Source organism: Rhipicephalus microplus, chromosome X (assembly GCF_043290135.1).
Source record: "Rhipicephalus microplus isolate Deutch F79 chromosome X, USDA_Rmic, whole genome shotgun sequence".
Taxonomy (NCBI): Eukaryota; Metazoa; Arthropoda; class Arachnida; order Ixodida; family Ixodidae; genus Rhipicephalus; species Rhipicephalus microplus.
This window is the reverse complement of record NC_134710.1, coordinates 137391678-137417537: the sequence shown is the minus strand read 5'-3', so window position 1 is coordinate 137417537 and position 25860 is coordinate 137391678. Positions and strand designations below refer to the sequence as shown.

At 48.0% G+C, this 25860-nt stretch overlaps 1 protein-coding gene across 2 annotated transcripts in view; it reads left to right on the top strand.

Annotated features, from left to right (window-relative positions):
* The first annotated feature begins 239 nt into the window (after window positions 1-239).
* Window positions 240-25860, top strand: part of LOC119176526 (synaptic vesicle membrane protein VAT-1 homolog-like) — a 71089-nt gene continuing 45468 nt past the window's right edge. For both annotated transcript variants that reach the window (XM_037427864.2, XM_037427863.2), the window contains exon 1: window positions 240-578. In XM_037427864.2, coding sequence (XP_037283761.1) covers window positions 379-578 — 200 coding nt within the window. In that variant the 5' untranslated portion in view covers window positions 240-378. The remainder of the gene's footprint in view (window positions 579-25860) is intronic.

The window sequence follows — 25860 nt, the reverse complement described above, 5'->3', positions numbered from 1 at the left end:
CTGGCACAATGGAGGACAATGTCAAAGAACCGGGTTACTTTGTCGTGAAGCGAAGATGTTCGAGTGGCGGCGGTGGCAAAAATGTTTACTTTATTCGCGGAGAGCCGCCACACAAAACACGGCCGTCGCAGTGGGCGGGCTTCGCCACACTGCTCACAGCCGCCGCCCGCGGACTACTTTCGTCGCGAGAGTGTGCGTCCGCGCAAGCCTTCTCACGCCGCCCGCGATGCGCGCTGCTTTTCTTCTAGCTGTCAAACGCTGCCGCCAACTGCCACCAGTTGAGTCACTGTTCGCCAGGCTCGGCACGTCTCGGTGATCCGCAGCACCGCTCCAGTTTTGCGCGTAGGCCTTTAGCTGAGAAAAGAGTAATAACTCGTCATGTCCGAGACCGAAGCGACAAAGACGGAGGAACCAAAGCCGGCGGCCGCACCGGCGGAGGAGGCGGCCGCCGCTCCACCGGCCAAAGAAATGCGGGCCATCGTCCTCACCGGCTTCGGCGGTCTCAAGACTGTCAAAGTTCTCAAGAAGCCCGAACCCGCCGTGGCCGAAGGAGAACTGCTCATTCGAGTCAAGGCCTGGTAAGCATGCTCGCGTCGAGCTCTCTTTCTTTCGGCGCGTTCACGCGGGTTTGTCGGAACTGCCGAATTTCGGAATGGGCGGTGTCTGTTCAAGATTGGCCGCCGCTGCGGACAGGCTACCAGACGAGGTGCTGCCACAGCCTAACCGGGCCCCTCACAAGCCCGCTTTGTGGTTGTGACAGTTCCTCTGGTTGGAGCCAACACCCCCGTCAAGTGGGATCGCGCTCCCGCCTTCCTGCATCAGTTTTTGGCCCGACAGGGAGCGAGATGCGAGCGCGTTTTTTTTTTTTTTTTCTCGCTCCCTTTAGTTTGGCAGCTGTGCGTGCAACAATCTGGTAAAAGTTCGAACTAATTCGTATTTCTCGAGGAGTACTTGTTCAGTACTTATTTTCAGTTTTCGCAAGTTTCCGCCAATTTTAAAATCACCAAATGGTGAAAAGTACGCCCGCGCGGATGATTAGTGTAGCGCGCTGGAAACTGCTCTGCGGTTCTGAGGGCGAGAGGCGGCGGCGGCGTTTCTTGGTACTTTTGTTTTTAGAGCAACAGCTGTACGACGCTTCGCCGCAGTATTTATGTACTTCAGCCATGCTAGAAAAACAAATTTATTACCCTATTCTGGTTGTTTGTTGCATCATATTCTTTGTCTGACACCTGTTTACATCCTCCAGAACTAATATGGTTGCTGCAAATTACTCATAGCTGTATAGTGGCTTACTGTAATGGTGGAGAACTTCAATTTTACTTGGCAGGGGAAGGAGAGCGGCCGTGTTGTGTCAAATCATACGTAGGACGCCACTCCTGCAGCCCCTCCCTCTCCTTCATATTTTAATGCTCCTTCCCGCTCGTTTTCGGCCAAACGAGTGAGATGGTAGGAAAAAGATGTTCCATGCATTACTTTCTGGTTGAAAGTATTTAGGGCGGAGCAGTGACACCGAGTCAACATTTTTTTCATTTTAAAAGATGCGTTTTTTTTTTTTTTTCAGCGCTGGTAGTCCGGTAATCAGCTGCCCGAACTTCTTGGTGGCAATCTGTGCAGCACATTTATGCTCAGTTGTGTACCTTCGCGGTTAATTTTAATGGGACTTTAAAATATGCATTGGTATTTTGAGAGGGTCAGTTGACCTTAAAGCCGCGTGCGCGCTTTCGTACGCGAAATAGCATACACTATGGTTGACTTGAAAGTCAAGGGAGGGCGTAGCCAGGGTTGAGGTAATTTCGTCTCTTCGTGCGTGCCTGTGTAATATGCCTGAAATGGTGTAAATAAGCTTAGAGAGGGAGGAGGGCAGAGTTGATTGTAGGGGGTTCGAATCTCCTTTCGCTCCTCTCCTCCCGCCAGTAGCGAGAAGGACTGGCAATGACAGGAGAGAACTTGTCTTTTGTTACGTAATGCTTGCTTGGTTTTTGTGGAAAAAGCGAGGTTAGTTTCCGCGGCATGACTCAGCCGCCAGCCATGCCGAAGGCGTTGTCGAGTCACTACGATACGCTGCGGTGAACGGCTCAGAGGATGCGTGTCAGTGTATGCGCCTTCGTATGCTCCGCGTCCGGTTTTGCCATCTTCCAGGCATGTTCGGTGCTCGGTCGAGCAGAGAAAAAATCTATCTTGTAGTACAATAGCTTGACTTGCCGCGTATCGCAGCGACTTTGTTGCGGACAGTGCGAGGGGATATTGCGCAAACCCTCAAAACTAGTGCACACGGTCCCGCCGTATTTGCGCATAATTTGACCTTTGATGAAGTCGCTGTCGTGCACAACCCACTAAACATGACATAACCCTTCAAACTTGAGGTTCGTTTAAAACTGGGCTGAAGTTTTTTCAAAATTTTTTTTTCGTAGATGGACTTCAGCTTACCTGCTCTTTCTCAAAGAGCATTGCCCCTTGCTAGTGCTCCATCGCTTCATTTAACACTTCTTTCCCGTGGAAATTGGTGATTGGGTAAACGCCCTTCTTGCCCGCCAAGATGTTGCCTCTACTCTCCTTGAGGCGTAACCACGGTTGAATCATCAGAATGGCGTTGCGCAGTTCGCCTGTTGTACACGGCTGTAGCTGTGCTGGTGAAGCAGCAACCACGCACTTATGTTTTGTCATAATTAGCGAATTATTTACGTGCATATAGTCGACTCGTTAGTTAGCTTGAAATGACGCCATACTCTGGCATAAAGAAGCGTCTTTTGGGCGTGTCTCGGGTCGGTTAGGCGTTTAGCGAATTCGACGGCTTCAATGGCTATACAACGCAGCTGCGAAGCTTTGCCAGAATACACGCTCTCCGCACTGCTAGCAGAACCTTGAATGCTTTTTCATGCCACTTGCGGACGCAGGTGATCGCCGTTGTAGCTCAGCAAAAATGCAATTCCAAAGGTCAGTAAAGGTTATTGCTCTGTTTGATTAACACGCCGAAATAGTTCGCCGCCGGGCGGAGTTGAGTTGGGGGCTTTGGGTTCTTCATTGTTCGGCCACAGCACGTGGACTTGAACTTTCAGATGAACCGTGATGAGGCTCTTGAGTAGATTCTGGGAGGGAAGTTGAGGTATATACTTGAAAAAGCAAGGACGCCTACACGAAGGAAGCTCTCTTGTTGATATCGCAATAACCGAGTGTCCCGCCCTTCCTGCCTCGTTTCCAGCTGGCTGACCTTATAGCAACGTGTGGATTTTGTTCAAGAATCTTTATGATTGGTTCTGTGTCAAGTGGCCTCCATACAAGGTCAGCTACGTCGAGCCACAGTTTATAGTTCATGCGTTTTACTTTGAAAACGCCCGTTCGCACTCGTCGGTTTTCCTTAACGAGGTGCGAGGCTGCTTGACGTCTCCAGAGCTGATCGGCTCGACAATGTTTGCAAATCCGAATGAATCTGGGAGGTATTGATTTGGATTATCGTGGAACTGTTTGGCAACCCTATTGCCGTGCACAGCTCTCCGACACCGTTGCTGTGACGTGCCCCCCCCCCCCTTTTTTTTTTCTCCACACAAAGGCACAACGATGTGCAGCCGTCCATCTTGCCTCCAATGGGGCCCGGCAGACGGGAGTCCCGTGTCGAATGCATAAGGTTATTCGCTTCTTCACCCCTCCGCTCCCGCGCATTTTTTTTTTCCTTCTCTACAGGGGCGCGCGTATTTCCTTTTTTTTTTTCATCTTAAGTATAAAGCTCGCTTTCGAGCTGAGTGCATAGTCTAGGTTTTCACGATTCCGAACCCAATCCCCAAGCGAAATGAATGTGCTGGCTTTTATTTTTTTTTTCTCGTACGCTGGGAATTTCACTAATAGCACGCACTTTTGGTGGGCGGCCTTTATCGGTGCGCCATTCTTTTGTGAATCAGTTTTTTTCTTCTCAATCCCTCCCTGGGGAGCTTGTTATCGAGTGCGCGTGACGGGCAGACTTTCGTATATTGCTGTCCACACGATAAGGGCCGTCTGCTGTGCAGTACAATTGTAACTTGTAGCCTCGCCGTCATTGCGGCGCGAACAGTTCTATTGGATTGGTACGCTGCTTTCGGTCGCGTTTGTTTCGTATTTTCGCATTCTGCCACCACATTCTGGTGTTGGCGAAAAGTAAGAGGGGGGGGGGGTAAAGTTAGCTACAGGTGGTGTTCGGGCCTGGGAGCTGCTGTTCCCGCTAGGTGCTTGTTATCTGTGCGTGGACTCGCGTGTATTTTCGCTGAATAATTCACCGCTCTTGAGTATGCCTAAACTAGGAGCAAATTCGAAGTTCCGATTCGGCTAGCTGCTTACTCACTTCGCAAACCAAGCTGAACCGCATATGCGCGGGAAAAAAATTCGTTTTCTGTGCATCTTTCTGTACTAAACGTCTTGAACGAAAAGAAAATGTCGCAGCCTGGTTTGTACGGTGAGCCTACGTACGGGCTTTTTTGGAGGAGGAAGGGGGCTACGCAATGTCCAAAGAAGCGTGCTACTTGACTGGGGTCGCTTCTCGCTCCTTCATTTTCGGCAACATTCAGTATATTTCAGTAACGAGAAATTGGGCCTACGTACTTCAAGACGAGTATTACAGTATAATGCGCGTGTCTGCGACAGTTTTCCGGTTACACGTGTTTTAAAGCGAATTCATAGTATTCATTGACTGGAGGAAATGTACCAGAATTCATAGTACCGTCAGAGGTACCGTCTAGAAATATATAGAAAAACGCAGTAATCCCCATGCAAGAAACGTATTTTCATAAATCTAAAATGACAGAAGAACATGATTTAATTGCAAAAATTCAATATTTAGGAATGTTGACTCAGAGCAAACTTGTTGCAGTTTCGGGGAATCTGTATTCAAAATCTACAGGGAAAAGGAAACTACGCTTTTAGTTTCGGCCTCAGTCATAAATTAAAAAGGTACTTTATTTTGCAGATGAAGCACATTCCCACAACAAGCTTGATAAACGTGAACCCGATTATCTCATTTCGTTCATCTTAGGAACGCGCTGTACGTATGTCACTTTCACGAGTGATATTGCGGACTGTCTTTAGCCTCTGACGGCAACGGGGAAAGCAATAAGTATGCAATACGACGGTGCCGCACACATGGCAGGTGAAGTTTCTAGTAGCCCGTTTTTTTTTTAATGTTCCAAAATTTCTCCATGACATTAGCTGCCCTTGCATGAGTAACGCGGGGCGTTACACTATTCAGCACAGCGCCAATGAGTGTGCTTCCATGAACCCAACAAAGAGCCACGCGAGTGACCGTCAGTCGGTAATAACGGCCAGGCACATGTATTGCGGTCTGGTTGGGTCATCTCTCCCGATGAGTCATTCTCTGCGGCGAGCTGCGGACAGATCGTTTCGCCGCCATCATGGAATATCCGTCCGAGCTTCTTCCTCTGAGCAATCTTTTTTTTTTCTCTGTAAAAGTGATTTTTTTTTTGTTCACCGTCTACTCATCCGATTTGTTAATTCTCGCGATAAGGCGATGGTTGTTGCGCAACGTGACTTTTATTAGTCATTGGCGAGGTCGGCCCGTTCCTCCCCGTCTCAAATGTACAAATATCAGTAGGACATTAGGCAATGTTTAACTCAATGTGGCACGCGGGCTAGAAGGGGGTACACACTTGCGAGTACACACTTTCAACGAAATGGCTAATTTATATCGAAGGACGAATATATATACAGTGGAATATATAGCCCGGCTTGTCGCTTCGCGCTGAATATTGCCCAGAAGTCTTGCCAACTAGGCTGAACTTCTTTCCTTGTGCTGTTTACTTTTGTAAGAGGTTCGCAGAAGTTTATACGAGGTTTTGTGCATCAAGCTACGACTTGGGCAGACCAGCGTATAATAGTGCAAGGATCCAACAATTCATCGTATCAGCGTCAACATTATTTGATGCTATAGCGGCTGGATACAGCCGCGTGATTTCATGAGACTACTATAAAGGAACAATTGTGGCCGAAGGCCGAATGTCTGCGAAATCTAAAAGCATATACGCCACGAGTCGTGCTCAGCTGTTACCGATGATACCGAGGCTACAGGCATTGTAAGCGTTCCTGTGACCCAGAAATTAAGTTCTCTCCTTTTTATTTTGAAAAAAAAAAAAAAACGGCGGTAGAGCATCAAGCACGACGTAGCAACGATCGTGCGCTTCCAGTGGACCCGATAAATTTGTTAACAAGTTTCATTTTTTTTTCTTAGCACGCCACCGTATCACGTCAGTCGCTCGTCCAAGCACCCTTCCTTGAATCTCAATGTATCTTTGCTGCGGCTGCGGCGGCTGCATTTCCGATGGAGGCGGAAATGTTGTAGGCCCGTGTGCTCAGATTTGGGTGCACGTTAAAGAACCCCAGGTGGTTGAAATTTCCGGAGCCCTCCACTATACGGCATCTCTCATAATCATATGGTGGTTTTGGGACGTTAAACCCCACATATCTCTATCCTTGCTGCATCAGCGAAGATGCTGACTTGTGTCCGCACATAATCTGCCTGTAGCTTCTCCACATTCTAACTTACTCCTTAGCACGTAATAATTTACCGTTGAATGCGTTGCATCTGCTTTAGGTAGCCCGCGCTAGTACCTCTCGGGTACAGATAGCATTGTTCGGCCCGTCGGTTCCCGTCGACAAGCGTTGAAATGCTGGCGGGTCTGATGCTCTCCAATTGACTAAGTGTCGCCAGCGGATGCCGAAGGTTGACTTGGAACTGGCTTGTGTTGGACATGTTACGTTTAGCTGACGTGCTTCGGCGTAATGCGTGCTTGTTATCAGGCCGTGCGACCGTCTCTGCTGAGCGTCGCAGAATAATTTCGCGTCGCCGCGCCCGGCTGCTCCCGGCCCGTGTCGCGTCTGATCGAGTGACCGGCGGCGTCAACAGGCTGCTATTGGCGTCCGCTGGTTTGCACAACCCTGCAGGTCGATACTGGGGCGATCGAAGGGGTACAGCCCCCTTCCTAAGTGCTCACTCGCCGCTCGGAGCGACTCCGTACGGCCGCAGTGTACGGTGCTTGCAAAGCTCTTAAAGGGCGTCAGTCGACGCTGAACGGCTCGTCTGTCTGTCATGCAGGATTAGGCGAGTCGGCCGAGCCTATTCTGCTCGACGCGTGTCGGACGCGCATTGTATTCCGGAGAATCTGCCGCGTGGTACACGCCCCCTCCAATTGCGTGGAGCAAGTGTGTACCGCTGTTTGTGTACTCGATGGCTGATACAGCGGTTTCAGTGGTCGTAATCGCTGAGAAACATCTCAAGGTCTCACCGGACGCGCGTACCATATGCGCGTTATCCGCCCCACGCTGTGTCGCAGATGGCGCAGTTAGCGGCGAGCCGGCAGCACTTAGTTGTCGACCTTTGCCGGCGTTCCATTAACGTGTCGGCACATGGTTACTGTCTAATCTCGGCCGCTAAACAGCAGGCGTGCCTGTCGAGTACGCGACTAGCCGCGGAGACTTTGGCATGCCGCTGTGGTGAACGCGCTCTCCCTTATCTTTCCTTTGTTTGGACTCGAGCTGGGGAGGAGCTTGAAATAGACGGCCTCTGTGTTCCTCAATGTTCAAAACACTCAAAGAGCGGCTGATAGTCTTCTGCGAGGGCCGCCCAGTCTTGTGCTGCGACTTGTGCGACTCGGTGGCGTCGCCGCTCCCAGTCAGCCACCGTCTGTCCTTATCGGGGCTTGTCGATGGGAGAAGAACGGTCAATCGATACTTCTCTCGAGTGCCGCAGTTGCCGCTTGATCCGTTGCGAAACGGGGGATTTTGTGTTCCACCGCGGTCTCTGCGAATCCATCTGAGCCCAGATTTGCGGGGTTCATTATGATTGGGGTGGAATAAGAATCGAAGCTGGTATGTTGGGGGGAAATACCATGGATACGGTTTGGTACCCGTGACTTGAGTTCTTTTATTTCTCGGTACCATTTTTATACTTCCTAGAACAAGAATTGCGAGGATCACTTCAGGACACTATGCCAGAGCAGGCTAGCTGTTCAGGCACGGCGAAAGCGAACGCCCCAGTGGGGCTCATGATGTAGTGTATAGCAGTGACGATGCATTAACGTTGGCGGGTATAAGCAAGAAGCCAGGCACGTGTTTTCAAGATCTATAAATAAGTTGGGTGTAGGCTCTGAAATAATTTTAAGCAGAATTTGTCAATCTGGAAGATGACGGCACGAAGCCGCGCCCATGACACAATTACCTCAGCCTTATACCCAAATGGAATGCAGTTCGATAACAGGAGTGGGGGCCGTTGTCTACTTCGATCTCTTGCGTATAATAAGTTGCGTGTCAAGATGCTGCAACTTGCTCAGGAGTGCATGCCGAAAGCCCCGCCGCGGTGGTCTAGTGGCTAAGGTACTCGGCTGCTGACCCGCAGGGCGCGGGTTCGAATCCCGGCTGCGGCGGCTGCATTTCCGATGGAGGCGGAAATGTTGTAGGCCCATGTGCTCAGATTTGGGTGCACGTTAAAGAACCCCAGGTGGTCTAAATTTCCGGAGCCCTCCACTACGGCGTCTCTCATAATCATAGTGGTTTTGGGACGTTAAACCCCACATATCAATCAAGTGCATGCCGAAAGCGATTGCCTCATACGCATTTCACTGTCATGCACGAAGGTTTCGGCTTCGGCAGATCTTAGCGATTCGTCTCGCTTTTGCCGTGGAATAGCTGCTGGTATATGTTCATAAGACCCATCTACGACTTCTGCTTTCCGTATTATGACAGCCAACGACGTTCTGTTCTGGCAATTTGTCCTGCGTTTGCCGTTCGTATACACTTGTAAATATATCCCGCGGAACTTTTGTCTGCTGCTGCGTAACGCATACGCAACTCCGATTTCTCTGGCTCTATTCACAGCGCTAGCTATACTGCATGTTCGTTCGTCGGTTTAACGGGTATGAGCTTTTTCGAAGCGACTGCTAATGACGCTGCATACCCACGTTGTGACGTGGCCACATTCCTCTATATATAGGCTTTGTCCCATTGCCATCTATATTTCATATTATTGACTCACTGTAATTGATAGTTCAATTAACCCGTTAGCCGCCAATTTTTTCATATCGCCAAGTAACTCGTCAGCGTAGCTGATGTAACTTATCAGCGAAGTAACTCATCAGTGGTGCTCACAATAGCCGTTTTTAAATCCCACCAAACGCAAGATCATGTCAGTCTTGCGTAGCTCTGACTCACCCCCGTCTTTCGGCTCTCTTGTTTGCATTGAATACGTCAAATTGTTGGCATGCGCAAATTGAATACGTCGCAATGCGCACATATCCTTCGTCTATAAATACGCGGAAATTCTTGGAGCCCCCGTCATTTAAAATTACCACTCTATAAAACACCAATTAGATCTAAACTAGACTATTCTTCATCTGTTTGACACCCTGGTAGGAAAAAAAAATGCTATTCAGTCAGTTCAAACGTGGTTAGCGTGCTTCGTGAATTCAGGTGATTTCCCCACTCGTAGCGCTCAATTGAATCACACCTTGGAATCTTGCATTGGATCTTTAAAAAAAAAACGTTTTTCTACTGCATTTTTTCAGAAAATCTTTTACTAAAATAATTCGCTTAACAAGGAACCAATCTCGGAACTTTCGTACTTGTCTTGATCATTCGTATCTAGCTTTCATTCCTTTCTGCTGCACAGATTTTTATTTTTTTTTCCTGTCAAAGACCAGTGCCGACGAGGTAAGCCTCCCCCTGCTTTCCATTGCCTGCATTGAGGATACATCTTACGTGACTGCACTAATGGATAAAATCTTGAGCTTCTAATAACTATTGTTTGAACATGCATTTTGGTTAATTAAATTTTTATGCCCCGCCGTGGTGGTCTAGTGGCTAAGGTACTCGGCTACTGACCCGCAGGCCGCAAGATTGAATCCTGGCTGCATTTCCGATGGAGACGGAAATGTGGGCCCGTGTGCCCTGGTTTGCGTGCACGTTAAAGAACTCCAGGTGGTCGAAATTCCCGGAGCCCTCCACTACGGCGTCTCTCATCATATGGTGGTTTCGGGACGTTAAACCCCACATATCATTATCAACGCTATTTTTGTTCTGTGCCTGTTAACAGCTCCAACCCGGATGTAAATACCTTTCTGCCGCGCGAGCGTACTTATACTCAAATTTAAAGTTTCACAGCGTCCACCCAGCCGCGTGGGCGTATTGAATACTTAGATAACAGAACTAAAACCTTGCTTCGGGTAGTTCTCCGGCTATATAAAGTTTTTACTGCGCTCTTTAAGTTGAATTCAACGGGATTGTTGCCCAAGTATCAATATCAGGCCAGCTCGTCATATATCTTCATGACTAGATCACCAGTATAAAATTGAACCCATTTTCGCTCGCACTAACTGTTCAATCACTCGCCACTTCTCATTCGTGCATGGAACTTTCTGCCTACTGACATCTCACATTTTCGATCATGAATCGTTTGTAAATCACGTGAAGTCATTGCTAAAGCTGTAAGCTGATTGTTATCAAGACTGGTTCCCCCTCCGATGAAAATATTTGTTAAATGTTTGAATTGTGGTTGCTTTTCTTATGATTGATATTCTTTATCCATTGTTTAACCTTTGAATGTTTTTGTTCTTACTCCTTGTATTTTTATTGTATTTAGTGCTGTCTATTTGCCCCAATCAATGTTAGCCCCCCCCCCCCCCCCCCACTTACGTAATGCCTGCTTGGTCTTTAGGGTATGTGAATAAAACAAGCCGCAAGGCGCGTTGTTCGTATTTAGGGATATTGATTTTATGTGAACCTCTTGTATAATTGTCGCTTGCCCCTGCTTGGTCACCAGCCAGATGCGCTATAGTTGCGGATCCGTCAGTTGTATATGTGGGAGACACGAAAATTTGGCATGTGACGTGCTGGCCTCACTGTAGCTTTGCATTACTGGCTTCATTCATCACGCTCTCCCCAAATCCTCCCAGCATTTGCCCCGTAACACACGCCGAATGGTCGTGACGCGGCGCATTTTATGTAAATTGGTGATTTAAATTCAGGCGCAGGGCTGCTTGCTGGTCTTACCTTCCAGTCGTAAGGTTGATATCTGAAAGGGACTCTAAAAAGCAAAGCGAGTTTAGTGTTTTAGTAAAGTACAATTTCATTCCTGAGAACACCATTCTTGCCCCGCCGCGGTGGTCTAGTGGCTAAGGTACTCGGCTGCTGACCCGCAGGTCGCGGGTTCAAATCCCGGCTGCGGCGGCTGCATTTCCGATGGAGGCGGAAATCTTGTAGGCCCGTGTGCTCAGATTTGGGTGCACGTTAAAGAACCCCAGGTGGTCTAAATTTCCGGAGCCCTCCACTACGGCGTCTCTCATAATCATATAGTGGTTTTGGGACGTTAAACCCCACATATCAATCAAATCAATCAGAACACCATTCTTACCGCGGCATGACGCTTGGTAAGCCAGAAAACGCGCAAAGAGAAAGTGCGAGTGGAGACGCCACCGTGAGGTTTCCGCACCGTGACGTCATAGATTTGGAGGAGCCCTACGTAGCTTCTAATCGATAAAGTACATTGTCATCTGTGGGTGTCAGGCCTAACATTTTTTTCTCTCTTACATGAGCGTATTTGAATGTGATTTGTGACGGAATTCTGTGTAAAGATTGTACTCGCTAATTAAACACGTCGTGTCTGTAACTGATCCTTAACTAGCCACATCGGCTACAGATCCGGGGTGTTCTTGCAGAAACGTTTTGTAAATAATTTATAAAGCATTCTTCTCCGTACAAAGTTTCCGAAAACTTCGTCTGGCCAATATCGCGAAAATACGAAAAATACTGTCAATTTTTTGACGTCACGCGTGGAGGTTTCAGCGCGAAATTTAAGAAATGAAACTTCGACCTTGATTTTCTCCGCTAGCAATAAACTAGTGCTAGTGAAACTTGTGGCATTAGTCCTCAGAATGTAGTTTTTAACTATTTATCAACCTAAACCAAGTGTTGCTCTTCAGTGCCCCTTCAAGTATGAAGCTTCAGGTGTGTAGCTAAACGGCCGCATTTTTCGGCGTCATTCTGATATCCAAACCCTGATATCCAAACCCATGTACATCTGGAAATACTCAGCAGTGGTGTAGTAGAACGTCTGCCAGGCATAGCTTTCCGACAAGCATATGTTCGCCGCGTGTGTTGGCTATTCTGGCTTGTGCTGCCGTTCCCGGATGGAAGTCGTGCCGCATCGAAGACGCGTTAATCAATGTTACTGCTTACGTTCCCACGCAGCTGGCGCGCAAGGTCAACGCGGAGCGTCTGAACACGCCACGCGGTGCGCGAAATATGAATTCATCGTGCACGTCACAGCTTGGAACCAGCAGTACCCGGTCCACCAAATTTGCGTTTTGTTTTTTTGAAGCTCGCCCAACTTTGTGTGTTATAGGCGATATATGGTGCGCGTCTATATTCAGCGTCTCAAACCGAACGTGCCATAGAAACGCGCCGGAGCCTTCGTCTGGTGTACTTTGTTCATTCTATCCATGATCTCCCCGAACTTGGTGTGTGTGCGTGTGCGTGCGTGTGCGTGTGCGTGCGTGTGCGTGTGCGTGTGTGTGCGTGTGTGTGTGCGCGTGTGTGCGCGTGTGCGTGCGTGTGCGTGCGTGGGCGTGCGTGTGCGTGTGCGTGTGTGTGCGTGCGCGTGTGTGTGCGTGCGCGTGTGTGTGCGTGCGCGTGCGTGCGTGTGCGTGTGCGTGTGCGTGTGCGTGTGCGTGCGCGTGCGCGTGCGCGTGCGCGTGTGCGTGCGCGTGCGCGTGCGCGTGCGCGTGCGCGTGCGCGTGTGCGTGCGCGTGCGCGTGTGCGTGTGTGTGTGCGCGCGTGTGCGCGTGTGCGTGTGTGTGTGTTTGTGAGAGAGAGAGAGAAAACTAGGAGCGAGTGATTTTCCGGAGCGCGGCACAGAGAAGGGGAACCCGGCGGCACAGCTGTGGACTTGTGCAGCAGCAGCACTTCCGCTGCAGCTATGCGGGACCACTATGTGCTCGAGTGTTACAGCTTCCCTCCAGGTCTGGTGTTCAGATGTGTAGCATTACAGATGTGCCACTTCCACTAACTTGGTTACATGTTCCTTTTGTCCATGGTAGACTCGTGCCTTCAGACCCTTCCTTTTTAAGGCGCTCAGGTACCCTTGCAGTTTAGCTGGGCCAAATGTTGTGGAGCGAAATCTGCTCATCTCGTTCCACATAGAAAATGCGGCGTTGTCGAAGGCGTTATCTCATACGCCGAACAAATGTGCGTGCATTTCAGCATGATGTTGTGTATGTACATATTCACAACTCAAGGCGGGAAACGTGGGTATCGCGTTTGACGGGACGTATGTTTACCTCTGGTGGTGTTTGTTTCGATAGTGACAAGCTTGGCACTCGTTGAAAGACGCCAGCTGCCGTCCGTAAACACGTCGCAGGTTCCCGCTCTGTGCTATACGTGACGCTGACTGTTCCGTGCATGTGTGTTGATGCAAGCTCGATGAAATCGTGGTTTTATACGACGTTACGGTGGATTTCACCGACCCGATCGAGTAGGTTTTTAAGCGCAGTCTCGTGGCTTTGGTGAGGAGTGCAACGTGTGAGGTGTGTGTGCAAGATCGTAAAAACAGGCGTGAACGAGTGTAGGTGCGTATTATAAGGGCGCTGTATACTCTCTGGCATTTCAGAGTCCGATGTGCAAGCGTTGAACGCGATCGTTGCGCGCGTGCGTCGTGTGCTACTTTCCGTTGAGTGGCGAGCCTGTCGCGCGCAGCCGCTTCAGCGCGAGAGAGCAGCTGTGAACTTTGTTGCACCCGGACATCGGCGGTGGCAGCACCACCTCCTCGCGCGCGCGAGCACGCTTCTGGTTGCACAGTAAGGTTGGCCCGCGTACACTGCCACTGACGAGGTTAGGTGGTGGGTTAGAAGGCGCCTAACTTCTGTAGCCCGGTAGGGAGCGCGGCACAGCGCCTCCCGTTTACTATACGTTCCACGGTCGCTCTCCTCCCGCTCTTGACACCTGACTTTTTTTTTTTCTTTTTCACAGCATTCGTTGCATCGAAATAAATGGTTTCGTTGCACTTAGAAGGAAAAAAAAATAAAACAATTATTGTAGATTGTTTCCGGCCGTCGACTTTTTTTTTCCCCTTAGAGGTTCAACTGATAATTCGTTTATATATGCGGAAGCGCCCAGTTTTCAACTAGAAGTCTATAGTAAAAACGACACCGCGATTTCATAACCTGCTTTTTATAGCGGGCCGAGTTAACTCGCCCTTGCGCCAATAAACATAATTTATTAACACAGAGCTCATATTAGGGCTGTTATAAAAATTGTAAGTAAAAATTTTGCGTAAGCTAGTAAACTTCGAGTGCAGAACTACCTTATGTTCTCAAACTGAGGCCCAGAGTGAGGTTTAAGTGATCATTTAATGTATATATTGATACTAGAAATAGCCTAAATGCAAAGGAAAAAAATGTTTAATTATTCTCATAAGAGCATTTATGCGTCCATCGTGTATTTCAGTGGGTTGTCTTATACACATACGCGCAGAAGTGAGACAATGATGAGATTTAAAAAAAAATACTCGAAAACAATCGTGTGCACGACAGTAATGCTCACATATATATATATATATATATATATATATATATATATATATATATATATATATATATGTATGTATGTATGTATATGTATGTATGTATGTATATATGTATGTATGTATGTATATATGTATGTATGTATATGTATGTATGTATGTATATATGTATGTATGTATATGTATGTATGTATGTATATGTATATATGTATGTATATGTATGTATATGTATTCAGGGAGCCGCAACTGTGTGGTGACTGACTGTCCTGGATGTCGTACAGTTCCCCCCCCCCCCTTCCTTAACTAAACTTTTCTTTCTAAGATAGTTAACGTCATCAAATTAAGTCTGCTAGTTGCCCTGAAAACTATGCTTCCATTCTTATGTATAGTAAGCTTGAGAGGGAAAAACGCGTCAGTTTGTGCCTAAAGTCGTGCTGGTGTGCATTCAGAGCGGGGAGCGGTCGTTCTAGCATACACGGGTCGACCACCCTGTTGGCTTCTGACCGGCGTGCACTGTTGTCGACCACAGCTGGACAGCGTCTGCTCCGGGCTTAGTGCAGTTCTACTTGCCCCGGGTCGAGAAAGTCCGCCACCTAAAGGCATGCGGTGTGGTTGCGTCGTTATAATGACGTCTGCGATAGTACGTAGTATGGCGGCGAAGCGAGTTCGCACACGCAAGCCGTAACGCCTACGCCGGAAATTTGTTTCCTAGACAGAACGCAAGTAATCGGCTTAAGCAGGGAGGTTGCGTACATGTCTGCCACAGTGTCAGGGTGCTTTCTTTCTTTGTGTTTGTGTGTGTGTGTGTGGGGGGGGGGTACTTATTTTTTTTTACAAGTCCTTTAATGGTCAGGCTTCTGTCGTTTTCGCGCGGGAACTCTACGTCGGGGTGGACATCGTTTCTGCAGCTAAAGTGACGTTGAGCTGCATGACTAACTCGTGGATGTATGGTGGAACATTTAGTCCTGAGACGCGACTAGCGCGTAGTGGATGACCTTTTTAATTAACCTGGAGGCAGTTGTTAGTACGAGAAATTTGTTGGGTGTCATACCTAACTTTTACAAATCGCGCTAAGGTGCTCGCAAGTTGAGGCATTCTTCATTGAATTTTATTGGCCGCATCGAAACGGACCATTTCCTGGTGCGCAGAAAACGTGGACGCGCTCACTTCTGATCAGAACCACCAGTGACATAAGCGACATTGTTTAAATCACACGTCTAATCACAGCCTCTTCAATAAATGCCGTGTGTACAGGCTGAAATACACAAGTATGCCGCCTATTTGCGTGCGATTTGTGGTGATTGTTTAATTTTTCAACTATAAACAGGCGCAGTAAACTTCCGCCTGTCCGCAAGAGGCTGCAGTGACTTCACCTCTTTGTTTTTGTTTTTTATGGTGTGTACGAAAACGTTGATTTGGTGGCTTTCCTGCGCGCAGAGCGAAGGATCAACACCAAAAAGCTGATACCCGATGGCGCAAGTGACGATTTGCCGCATTTCCGATGGAGGCGGAAATGCTGTAGGCCCGTGCGCTCAGATTTGAGTGCATGTTAGAGAACCCCAGGTGGTCGAAATTTCCGGAGCTCTCCACTACGGCATCTCTCACAATCATATCGTGGTTGTGGGACGTTAAACCCCACAAATTAATCAATATATCAATCAAGTGAGGATTTGCTGCTCCTCAAAGATGCAGCCGTGACGTGCCTTCACTGAAATTTCGTCACTTGTCACTGGTATTGCCGGCAGAAATCGGCGGGGCAGTGCTTCCTGCGCATGGTGCGGTCGTGTTTCAATATCGACATAAAATGTTTATGCTTCCAGCTACGTCACACTTTTCCAATTTTTATAAAATGGATATGCCATGAATCACGCCTTGTAATTTGCCCATGTAAGTTGCCCCGAAGACGTTCGCGAGTTTTTGAAATTCATTTTAATGTCACTTAAGCTGCGGCAAAGTGTTTCTCTCTGTACGTAGAGTTCGTTTGCGAAGGCACGAACTCGACTGAAATACAATTTTTAATAATCTCAATTATCTCAAAACCGTGTAGTCGTTGTGCAGAGCGCGATTTCGTCGCGTAATCGCCGCCATTTATCGCGTTCGTCGATCGCTTTTGACGTCAGCTGAAGCTTTGCGAGAAGCCACTTACGACCGTTTGTTCGTCATGGAATCCTTTGAGTATTTACCTTTTTCTTTGTGTGTGTGTGTGCTACGATTCCATCTGACACGCACTGTTTGTTGACGTCCTCGAGTGGCGTTCGCACTGCCGTGCATCGCGCAGACTTCATTGTCACCGCTCAGTTGACCGAATGAAGCAGGTGGCAGTTGCTCTACACAGACCGCGGCCCTTTCGCCTATATGTACTTACGGTTGGCAAGTGAATGCCGAGGCAGCGGCGTGCCATTAGCCAAGTCAGTTCAGACGTGAACTTGACGTGCTGAGACGAAGCGTAGTCGCGTACTAGCTTGGCCGGTAGCCCTGAATGGGCGTGCAGTGTTCAACGGCATATACGCTGCATAGTGGACGGTCTCCTTCCTTTTTGTTCTCGGTTTCAAGCACTCTTTATGTGGCCCCTTTAGTGCCTTCCGTGCACGCCGACTGGCGCGCCGCCCCGCGGCCGTCTAAGCAGACAGCCGTTGAGAGCCCGAGCAGAACCAAGCGCTCTCACAACGCCCGCTAGCACGTAGTTATCGGAATTATTAACTTTTGCGTAGGTTGATTGCACCAAAATGTACGTCATGTCCTGCGGGAACGACGTTGGTTTCTCGACTCGTCCCTGCTTTGTTGGGCAGCGAAATAAGTGGATCACGGTTGTGAGACGTAAAACTTGTTTGGTTCCTGCTTCCTCTGCAGTTTCTATAGTTCTGCCGCTTCATGCTTGAATTTGTCTGGCGCCCCGCCGCGGTGGTCTAGTGGCTAAGGTACTCGGCTGCTGACCCGCAGGTCGCGGGATCAAATCCCGGCTGCGGCGGCTGCATTTCCGATGGAGGCGGAAATGTCGAGGCCCGTGTGCTCAGATTTGGGTGCACGTTAAAGAACCCCAGGTGGTCGAAATTTCCGGAGCCCTCCACTACGGCGTCTCTCATAATCATATGGTGGTTTTGGGACGTTAAACCCCACAAATCAATCAATTGAATTTGTCTGGCATCACCTCTCCAGATGCAGTGATCTTTCGTGATGTTCCTGCTGCCATAGAGCTGTTGAAAGTTATGCGAGGCATATCAATTCAGCTGAAGGCTGATCGAACGCTTCAATGGACCTTGCGCCGCCGCGGTGGTCTAGTGGCTAACGTACTCGGCTGCTGACCCGTAGGTCGCGGGATCGAATCCCGGCTGCGGCGGCTGCATTTCCGATGGAGGCGGAAATGCTGTAGGCCCGTGTGCTCAGGTTTGGGTGAACGTTAAAGAACCCCAGGTAGTAGAAATTTCCGGAGCCCTCCACTACGGCGTTTCTCATAATCATGAGGTGGTTTTGGGACGTTAAACCCCACATATCAGCTTCAATGGTCCTTAATTTATTCATCGTCTGCCCCTCGCAGTTTTGAGGAATGCAATGCGAGGTCAATTAGTACTTTGATGGGTTGATAAGATCATCAATTAATGGGGTGAACTGAGTTACGTAGCGTATTGCCGTACACAACTAGCCGTCCAGCAGTGATTTGTGTACCCAATAGGGTCAAAGTTATTCTTTGATGGGTTTGACCCTTATTAAACTGGCGCGACTTATGCACATGGTGGATCAGCCATGAGATTGGAGGTGCCTTGTTATATAAAGGAAGTTGTTGATAATCTCAATGCTTAGCAATAGATCGTTTTGGAAACAAGTATATCTTTATTTACGAAAAACTCATAAATGCTGTTGAAGAATAAGCTTGATTTAAATAACCTTAGCATTCAATTCGTGTCGTCTCACTGTAAATCGCATTCGTCATCTCAAACGCTCCATTGGCCAAAACCTAGTGCTGTAGTCCGAAAGAACCCCCGGAAGTGATGAATCTAATCTAATCTCTCGGAGTGGTTCACCCAGAAGTCTTTTCTTTGATCGGTAAACAATCTGCACGCCAGGAAGAAATGAATCGGGGCGAAGAGTAGAACTACAGGGTGATAAACGAAGCTTAGCCAATGCTGTAACGAGGGATGTCCATTTCACAAATCAACCTAAACAACGCAATAGGCTGTAGTGAATTCACGGTCGCCGTAGTGACCGTGGCCGAAGTGATCGCCACTTTACAAGGTGAAGCGAAAGACGGAGACGAGGCTGTGGCGTCCTCTCTGGCCGAAAGCGTATACTTTCTCGCCCGCACCTGTTAGCATAGCTGCGCGAGCGGTGGGGTGAAGACCGTGATCATGAGCGAGGATGATGCCGCGACAATTTCAAGCAAAACAATTCGTGAGACTACGTGGCTGAAAATCGCCGTGGCACGACGCCGCAACAAACGAGCACGCCGCCAGCCACTCGATATTTCTAAATGCTCTGAGCATTTTCAAGTACGCGGGCACTGGGCACGCACCAATTCCTCAGTGTGAAAAAACGACAGCTTACCACGGCAGAGATGCATCACACGCATTTGCTGTCGCGACGGGCAGCAAGGCGCTCACTAATGTGGCCGCTTTTGTGGTGGTTTTCCCGTTTATTCATGCTGGCATTGCAGAAAAATGTCTCCCTAGGATATCTTAAAATCCTGCTCGATGAAGCAACGTGCCAGCCACGGGCGCTTTTGCCACCTCAGAAATGCGGAGCTGCTGTCTGCTAAAAGGTTCTCAATGTTGCGCGCCCGTCGTACAAGTGTCGTTGCGCGTGGCTTTCAAAGCGCCTCCTATAGGTCCTAATCGGAGTGATGGAGCATCTTTTCTCCGATCGCTTGCGTGGATCGTCAGCCTCTGCTTCATTTCAGCGCCATTTATACATGTCTGTTCATTAAAAGCTAAACTCGGTTGGTGCGACTTGAAATCACATTTCTGCGGGCGTCCGGTGTAGCACTTGTGTTTGCCGTCGTTTGGCGATTTTCGGCTCGTGTCCGGTTCCCGTGCTGTACGCCGTTGCCGAAAATGGCGTTCGCCCGCGAACCTGGCATGCAATGTTTGGGCTCTTTGGAAGGCAGTCACGCAAAGCCGTCGTCCGACCTTCGCTCTATATTTAGCAAGCGTGCCCTCCCGCGGTGCTGCCTTTGTTTATGACTGAGCCCGTGGCTGAGGCGGGGGGTGCGGTTCAAGGGGCGCGCGCAGGCCATGTGCGGTGGACGCCGGGCCCGCTTCATGCGCTTGCAACAATTTGGCAGCTTTGCTGTTCCGCCCTTTCTGCTGTGATACGCTCAATCCGGCCGTCATTTCCCAAAACCGCCTTCTCGCCTCGCATTTCGGTGCCACCCCCCTCTGTGTACACGGTACCGCGTTAGTCTGTCGAGGCCCGAGTCCCAACATTCCATGTGTGGCTAACATCTGGCATACGCTCGACTCTGGCGCACACGAGAGACGTGTATCCCACTCTTCCGCTAGTCTGAGAGGCTGAACACTGCAGGTTCGCGAGCGCATTGTAAGATTGCAGGGCTTAAGTATGGACACTCTCAACTGTGCTTATGAGAGTAGTGCGTCACGCGAGTGCAGTTTTTTACCACCCACCCCTCTACAACATTACCACCCACCCCTCTCCTTTTTATTTTCGGGCTCGTCGAGCCCTCCTTATGGCCGTTGCCGAAAAACTTTCTCACCTCTTCGGTTCTCCGTCAGCGGAACCGAGTAAACTTCTGCTAAATATACCACACGCCTGACGCGAAGTTTGGAGCTTGTGTTCGTTTGCCCTGTTAGTAAGACGTATAGGGCCAACTGGGGAAACCAAAAATATTTTTTCTGCAAACACTCTAACTTCTGTGCGTGCGTGTGCGTGTGTGTGTGCGTGCGTGTGTGTGTTCTTGAAAGTGAAGTGCAGCAGTAAAGTGCCAATAGTACTGGCAAGTTTACAATTTTACCGATGCAGTTGAGACACAGTTACAATCTTGTGTAGCACACCTAATACTCCTGAAGAGGTCCGACTGCCGTCAACTCAACTAAGGGCCGCGCTCTTGTAAGCCCCCGACATGGCAGTCCCAATTTCGGGAAAAATCTCGCCAGCAAACCGCAGCTTCGTCGTGTCTCGTGTACGGTGCATTTAGCGGCATACTCGAGGTGGCAATAAGCACTGAAATAGGTTATTCCACACTTCTGTCGAACTTTTAGTGGGTGCGGCCGCACCCGATAAAAAGTGCGGCCCTGAACGAGTGTATACGGTATGCACAGCTCTCAAATGTAGCAATGAGAACTTTTTTTCCAAAACCTCTGTAAAAACTCCGCGTTGTATATAAATTAACCAAATTTCATAAGTTCATCAAATCGGTTAGTCGGTGCTTTAAAGACTGCGCTAAAAATTGCATTTTGCGTAAAGTTTCGTATTTGGAAAGTTTTCAGTTTTCCTACATTTCCGGCAATATTTTAACTTGCAGAACCCGAAGTCAAGGTTGCCTCATCCAGTTGCTAGAATTTCTCAGTTCGACAGACTCCGCATCAGTGTATCGTTTCTGTGACAGAATTTCTGGTTGTGGTGCATGTGTTCGATTAAGCAGCGTTGTAGCTGGCTGTGAGACCAGCTCAATGCCAACTGCAGCAGCTCTTAGCGCTAGTAGACTGCGCACGGAAGACAGATGAGTGAATTTAACTGAAGGTGTATGTTATAACACGTGCTCACGCTGGTTCTGACTTCTGACCCCCCTCCCCAGTACATTCTATAGCGTTCATTTTTCTTGTTATTTTCGTAATTATTCCAGTTTTCTGTGAATTTATAATTTTCAAATAGTTGACACCTTTTTTACGGTGCTAAACTCGCCGTTCCTACAAATTGTAGCATTTAATCCGAAAAAATCCGCGTCATATTTGTATGCGTTTGCATAGTTGGGCATGAAGTGAAAATTCGGCACGAAGCAAACATTTAGTTTATTCGTTTAGCGCAGTCATACGTGCAAGCAAGCTGGTTTCGACGTGAGCTTTTTGCTTTTCAAATAGTTTACAACGTCTTTTATTTTAGGCGCGGGAAAAAGGCATCTTCGTGGATCAGGATGGCACGAGCAATTCGCTCTGGTTTTCAAAGGCTTTCCGGCACTTTAGTTCCTACACTTAAACCGTGAGAGTAATAAACTTTGAATTAGCTCTTCAATAATCTCGAATAGAACCTTCTCAGAATTGTACTGCTTGATATGCTGCGTTTGTTTTCTAAGTGTATGGGTAATATTTTACTCGTCGACACTTTATTTGGGAGTCAAATTTTTGTCGAAATGCAAATACCACTTGCATGCTACTCATCAAAGGGAAGGAAATTGGGAATAATATTCCTGAGTGTGGCTTCAAGTTTATTAAAAGGATCTCAGTATACAATACATATATGAAGGTGCAACATTTTCAGAAGGACCAAACGTGAGAGCAGCCTCTGACCTGAACTCGGACACAAAAATTGATAAGCACAAAAAAAATAGGAAAACGCATGAAAAATAGGAACACAGGAACATGTGATAGGCGAATAAACGCGAAGAAAACAGGTGTGTTCAGAAATGTGAGTGAAATACGCGGGATTATCCTAAGGGAAACTGCTATCGTCACTTCCTTTACGGGACTAAAAATTATGGCGAACATATAAAGGGAAAAAGCTAAAAATCGAACGGATGACATGGACGCCACAAATTTTACTCAACCTCGTGACTCGTTTGAAAGCTTGTTAGATCGTTTTTTGCGTGTTTAAAATAAAGTGAATTCCGCTTATCAGCCTAGCGAAGCTCACTGCTGGGAAAAGGTATCTCCCATGTTCCGCCAATCAACCTGGTCCTGTGCTCTGTTGCCACATTGTACCTGCAAACTTCTTGATGTCATCTGCCCACCCAATTTTCAGTCTTCCTCCTATATGGTTTGTCTTAGAAACGTATACGCGCTACGTGCCCGGCCTATTTCCTTTACTTCTTGATTTCAACTATATCCTAACCCTTACTTGCTGAGTCGTCCTCAATTTTAGTGGAACCCTCTTTGTAAGTCTTTAGTTTTCTGCCCCTTAGATAAATACCAGTAAGATGCAGTTGTTACCTTTTTCTTCAGGGATAGTGGTACACTACCATTCATGATTTGAGAATGGTTGCCAAATGTGCTCTCCATACCATCCTTGCGCTTCCAATTACTTCACTCTCGTGTTTCGGTCCAGCAGTTACCTCTCTTACGTAGACTTATTGCATTTCATACTTTCTTAGTGTCGTGTCTCTTAAATGAGGTTTTTAGTCTCCTGGGATAGCTTGCCAGTGTCCTGATCGTACCCCCGACTTCCATCGCGCACTCCTTAATTACACTAGTGAGATCATCGTTCTTTGCGTCAACGCTAACATTGCTTTTTTTCGATTACAGCCGCGAATTTATTCTGAAGCGAAACTGAATTCCTGTACTTTACCTCTCAGCGCTAGCTCAGTAAACTGCTTCTTGCGTATTAGTTTCTGCAGTTTCCGAAGGGTGAATTCGAGGCCTTACTATTCTATGGTCACTGCATCGGATTTTTCCAACTACTTCATCTATACCTTTACCATTGAAAGAAATTGTGCTCTCTACGCTGCTACGTAAATGGAAGTCTCGCTATGACTCCGTTGGTAGTTTGCGATATCGTCCCGATTGTATAATTGTGGAACCCCGGTATTCTCGGTTGTGATCACGTAGCGTAGATAATGTCGAATGGTGTTCAAAAGTTCCCAGGCTGCACTGCCTCAGGATTACATGGGATAGCAGCCTGGTAACTTGTGACGAACCAATGAACTCGTGTTTCTTCAAAAGTTGGAACCGGTAGCCTGCATGCTGTGGCGTTTCTACAAAAGCACTAATTAGAACAAACAAGTTAGAAGTCTATTCTACCCAACTTGTTTTAGGTTGCTCTAATTTGTAAAAAAAAAAAACTCAAAGTATGTAGTTGAACTAAGCCTCGATCGTTGAACGGTGGATACCTACGCTGTATTGATCTAATCTCTTCCGTGCTAGTTCGCATTCCTCCTCGATTCAGCAGTTTCCTGCAAGCGGATGCCGCGCACATATTCATCCGTGCAGAGCGTGTTCATTGGCGTCGGCACATCATACCTCTGACACTTCGGATTGCTCAGCATGTGCTACATCACGCCATTGGGCGGGTTGACTTTGTCTAAGCTATTCTTTGAGCACTTCACTTTTCGTAACCGACCCGGAGACATGCCGGCTGACTTTATCGAGCGTGCAGCGAGTATATAAGAAATGTGGCACTCTCCCCCAAGTAGTATCGAAATCGATGTGAACATAAAGCAATTTACTATTCTGCACTGAAAAAAAAAATGAAGTGCAAGTTTTTTTTTTTTTTTTTGTCTCACAATAGTCACCTGGCTTGCTGAAGCTTCCTTTCTTGAACTCGGCGTCGCCCAATTTCCTATATCAAGAATGCAGTCACGCTGATAACGCGCATGTCGTTCGTTTCCTGAAAGTTCCGGATGCGCACTGCGATAACGCAAGGAAAGGAACGCAAGATAGATGATCATTGTTCTTGTGGGATACAAAGATGCCTGTTTTTCCTCTACATTTTCTTTGAGTGTGCGCCACTGTGCGTTTTGTGCCCCATCCTATGCAGGGTGTCCCACATAACTTGAGCCACGAACTTGAAAGTGAAATGCGAACAGCGTTACGTCTGTTGTTCACAGGATGAGTCGGCTGTGAGACTTGGACGATATTGGTGTACAATCGAGGGGAAGGAGAACGAATGTACGAAAGGCAGAGAGGTTGAAGGGAAGGAATCCTGCTCGACCTGCCACGGTTGTCTAATTGTTATGGTGCTCGACTCCTCACCTGCAGGTCGTGGCATCGAATCCCGACTGCATTTTTGATGGCGAAAATGCTCGAGGCCCGTATGCTTAGATTTGGGTGCACGCTAAAGTACCCCAGGTGGTCGAAATACTCGGAACCCTCCACTTCGGCGTCTTTCATAATCGCATCATGGTTTCGGGACGTTAAGCGTCAATAAAGGAATTCCTGTAAAATTGCGGATCATGTCGTTTACGGTCGTCGCTTACCATTGCGAAGATACGGAACGTTATCTGCGATGATCAAGGAGTGGCTATACGGTGCTCGGCTGCTGACGCGGAGGTAGCAGGTTCGATCCCGGCCTGCAGCGGTCGCATTTCGGTGGTTGCGAAAAGGGTCGCGTATATGCGCCACGTCGGTGCACGTTAGAGCACCACATCACCGAAATGTCCGGAGCCGCGTAACTCAACGGCGTCCATCATAATCATGTGGTGCTTTTGGGATATAAAGCTCCGGATTTTATCTGCACGACAGCGGAGATGCATCGTTACGAGCAATACGGTTGTCTGAAGGCACTGCGCGGATGGGTGCGTATACTGGATGGTGCTTCACATCTCTCGGACTTCGTTTATCTGCCAGAAAAAAAGGACGCATGCAGTTTTAGTACTTTGCTGAAAACGGAGCAGTTGTATGTCGCGTAAATTTGCCTGACATTTTGTTCAGAAATGGCCGTGTGCTTGTCGAGTGACGACATTTATTGTATAACTGAGTAAATCTCAATAACGAAAAAAATTGCTAGCAGCTACTCCGGTGTACGTGCAACAATACCTGCTAGGTTATAGCAAAGTTACTGTCATACTCTTGGTGCTCAGTACTGGAGACATTCTGCGCGCTAGCTTACTGCTATGAGGGGGCTTTTCTCCAGACTGCGTCGCACGTCGTTTCGGCTACAGTGCCTGAGAAACGCCTGCGTGGAGCAAGTGGCAGCTTCAGAATCGGAGCATGACATGCGACCTACTATTTAGGTGGTGCTCGCGCTATTCGACTTGTCCTTTTAGCCGAAGCGTAGCCTGTTACCCGTATGCGTCAACTGCTCGCGGTTTGCACGACTGCTTGCCTATAGACATTCAGCAGTTGTCCATAAAACGGCGTAATTCATGTCCCGAATAAAGCAAATGGAGTCCAAACATAACGGCTTATTCAGCTATATTAGATGCTGTTTTGCGCAACGCTTTGCGACAAGGAGGGTCTATACTACAAATTGTCTTCAGCCTCTGACACGAACTCGGTATGTATGCCTGGCGTCCGCAAACGTGGACGCCGTAGTGACAATCTACTTACAAAGGTTTGGTCGTTCAGTGTAAAATAACACACTAACAAAATAATTCCTTCCTCTCTTCAAATAAAGCCAAATAATTTAGAAAATGTTAAGAATTCACCACGAATAACTGCTGATGTAGTGTGTAAGTACTCAGAATCAAGGTATACGCAAAACTTGCAAACGCGGTTGCG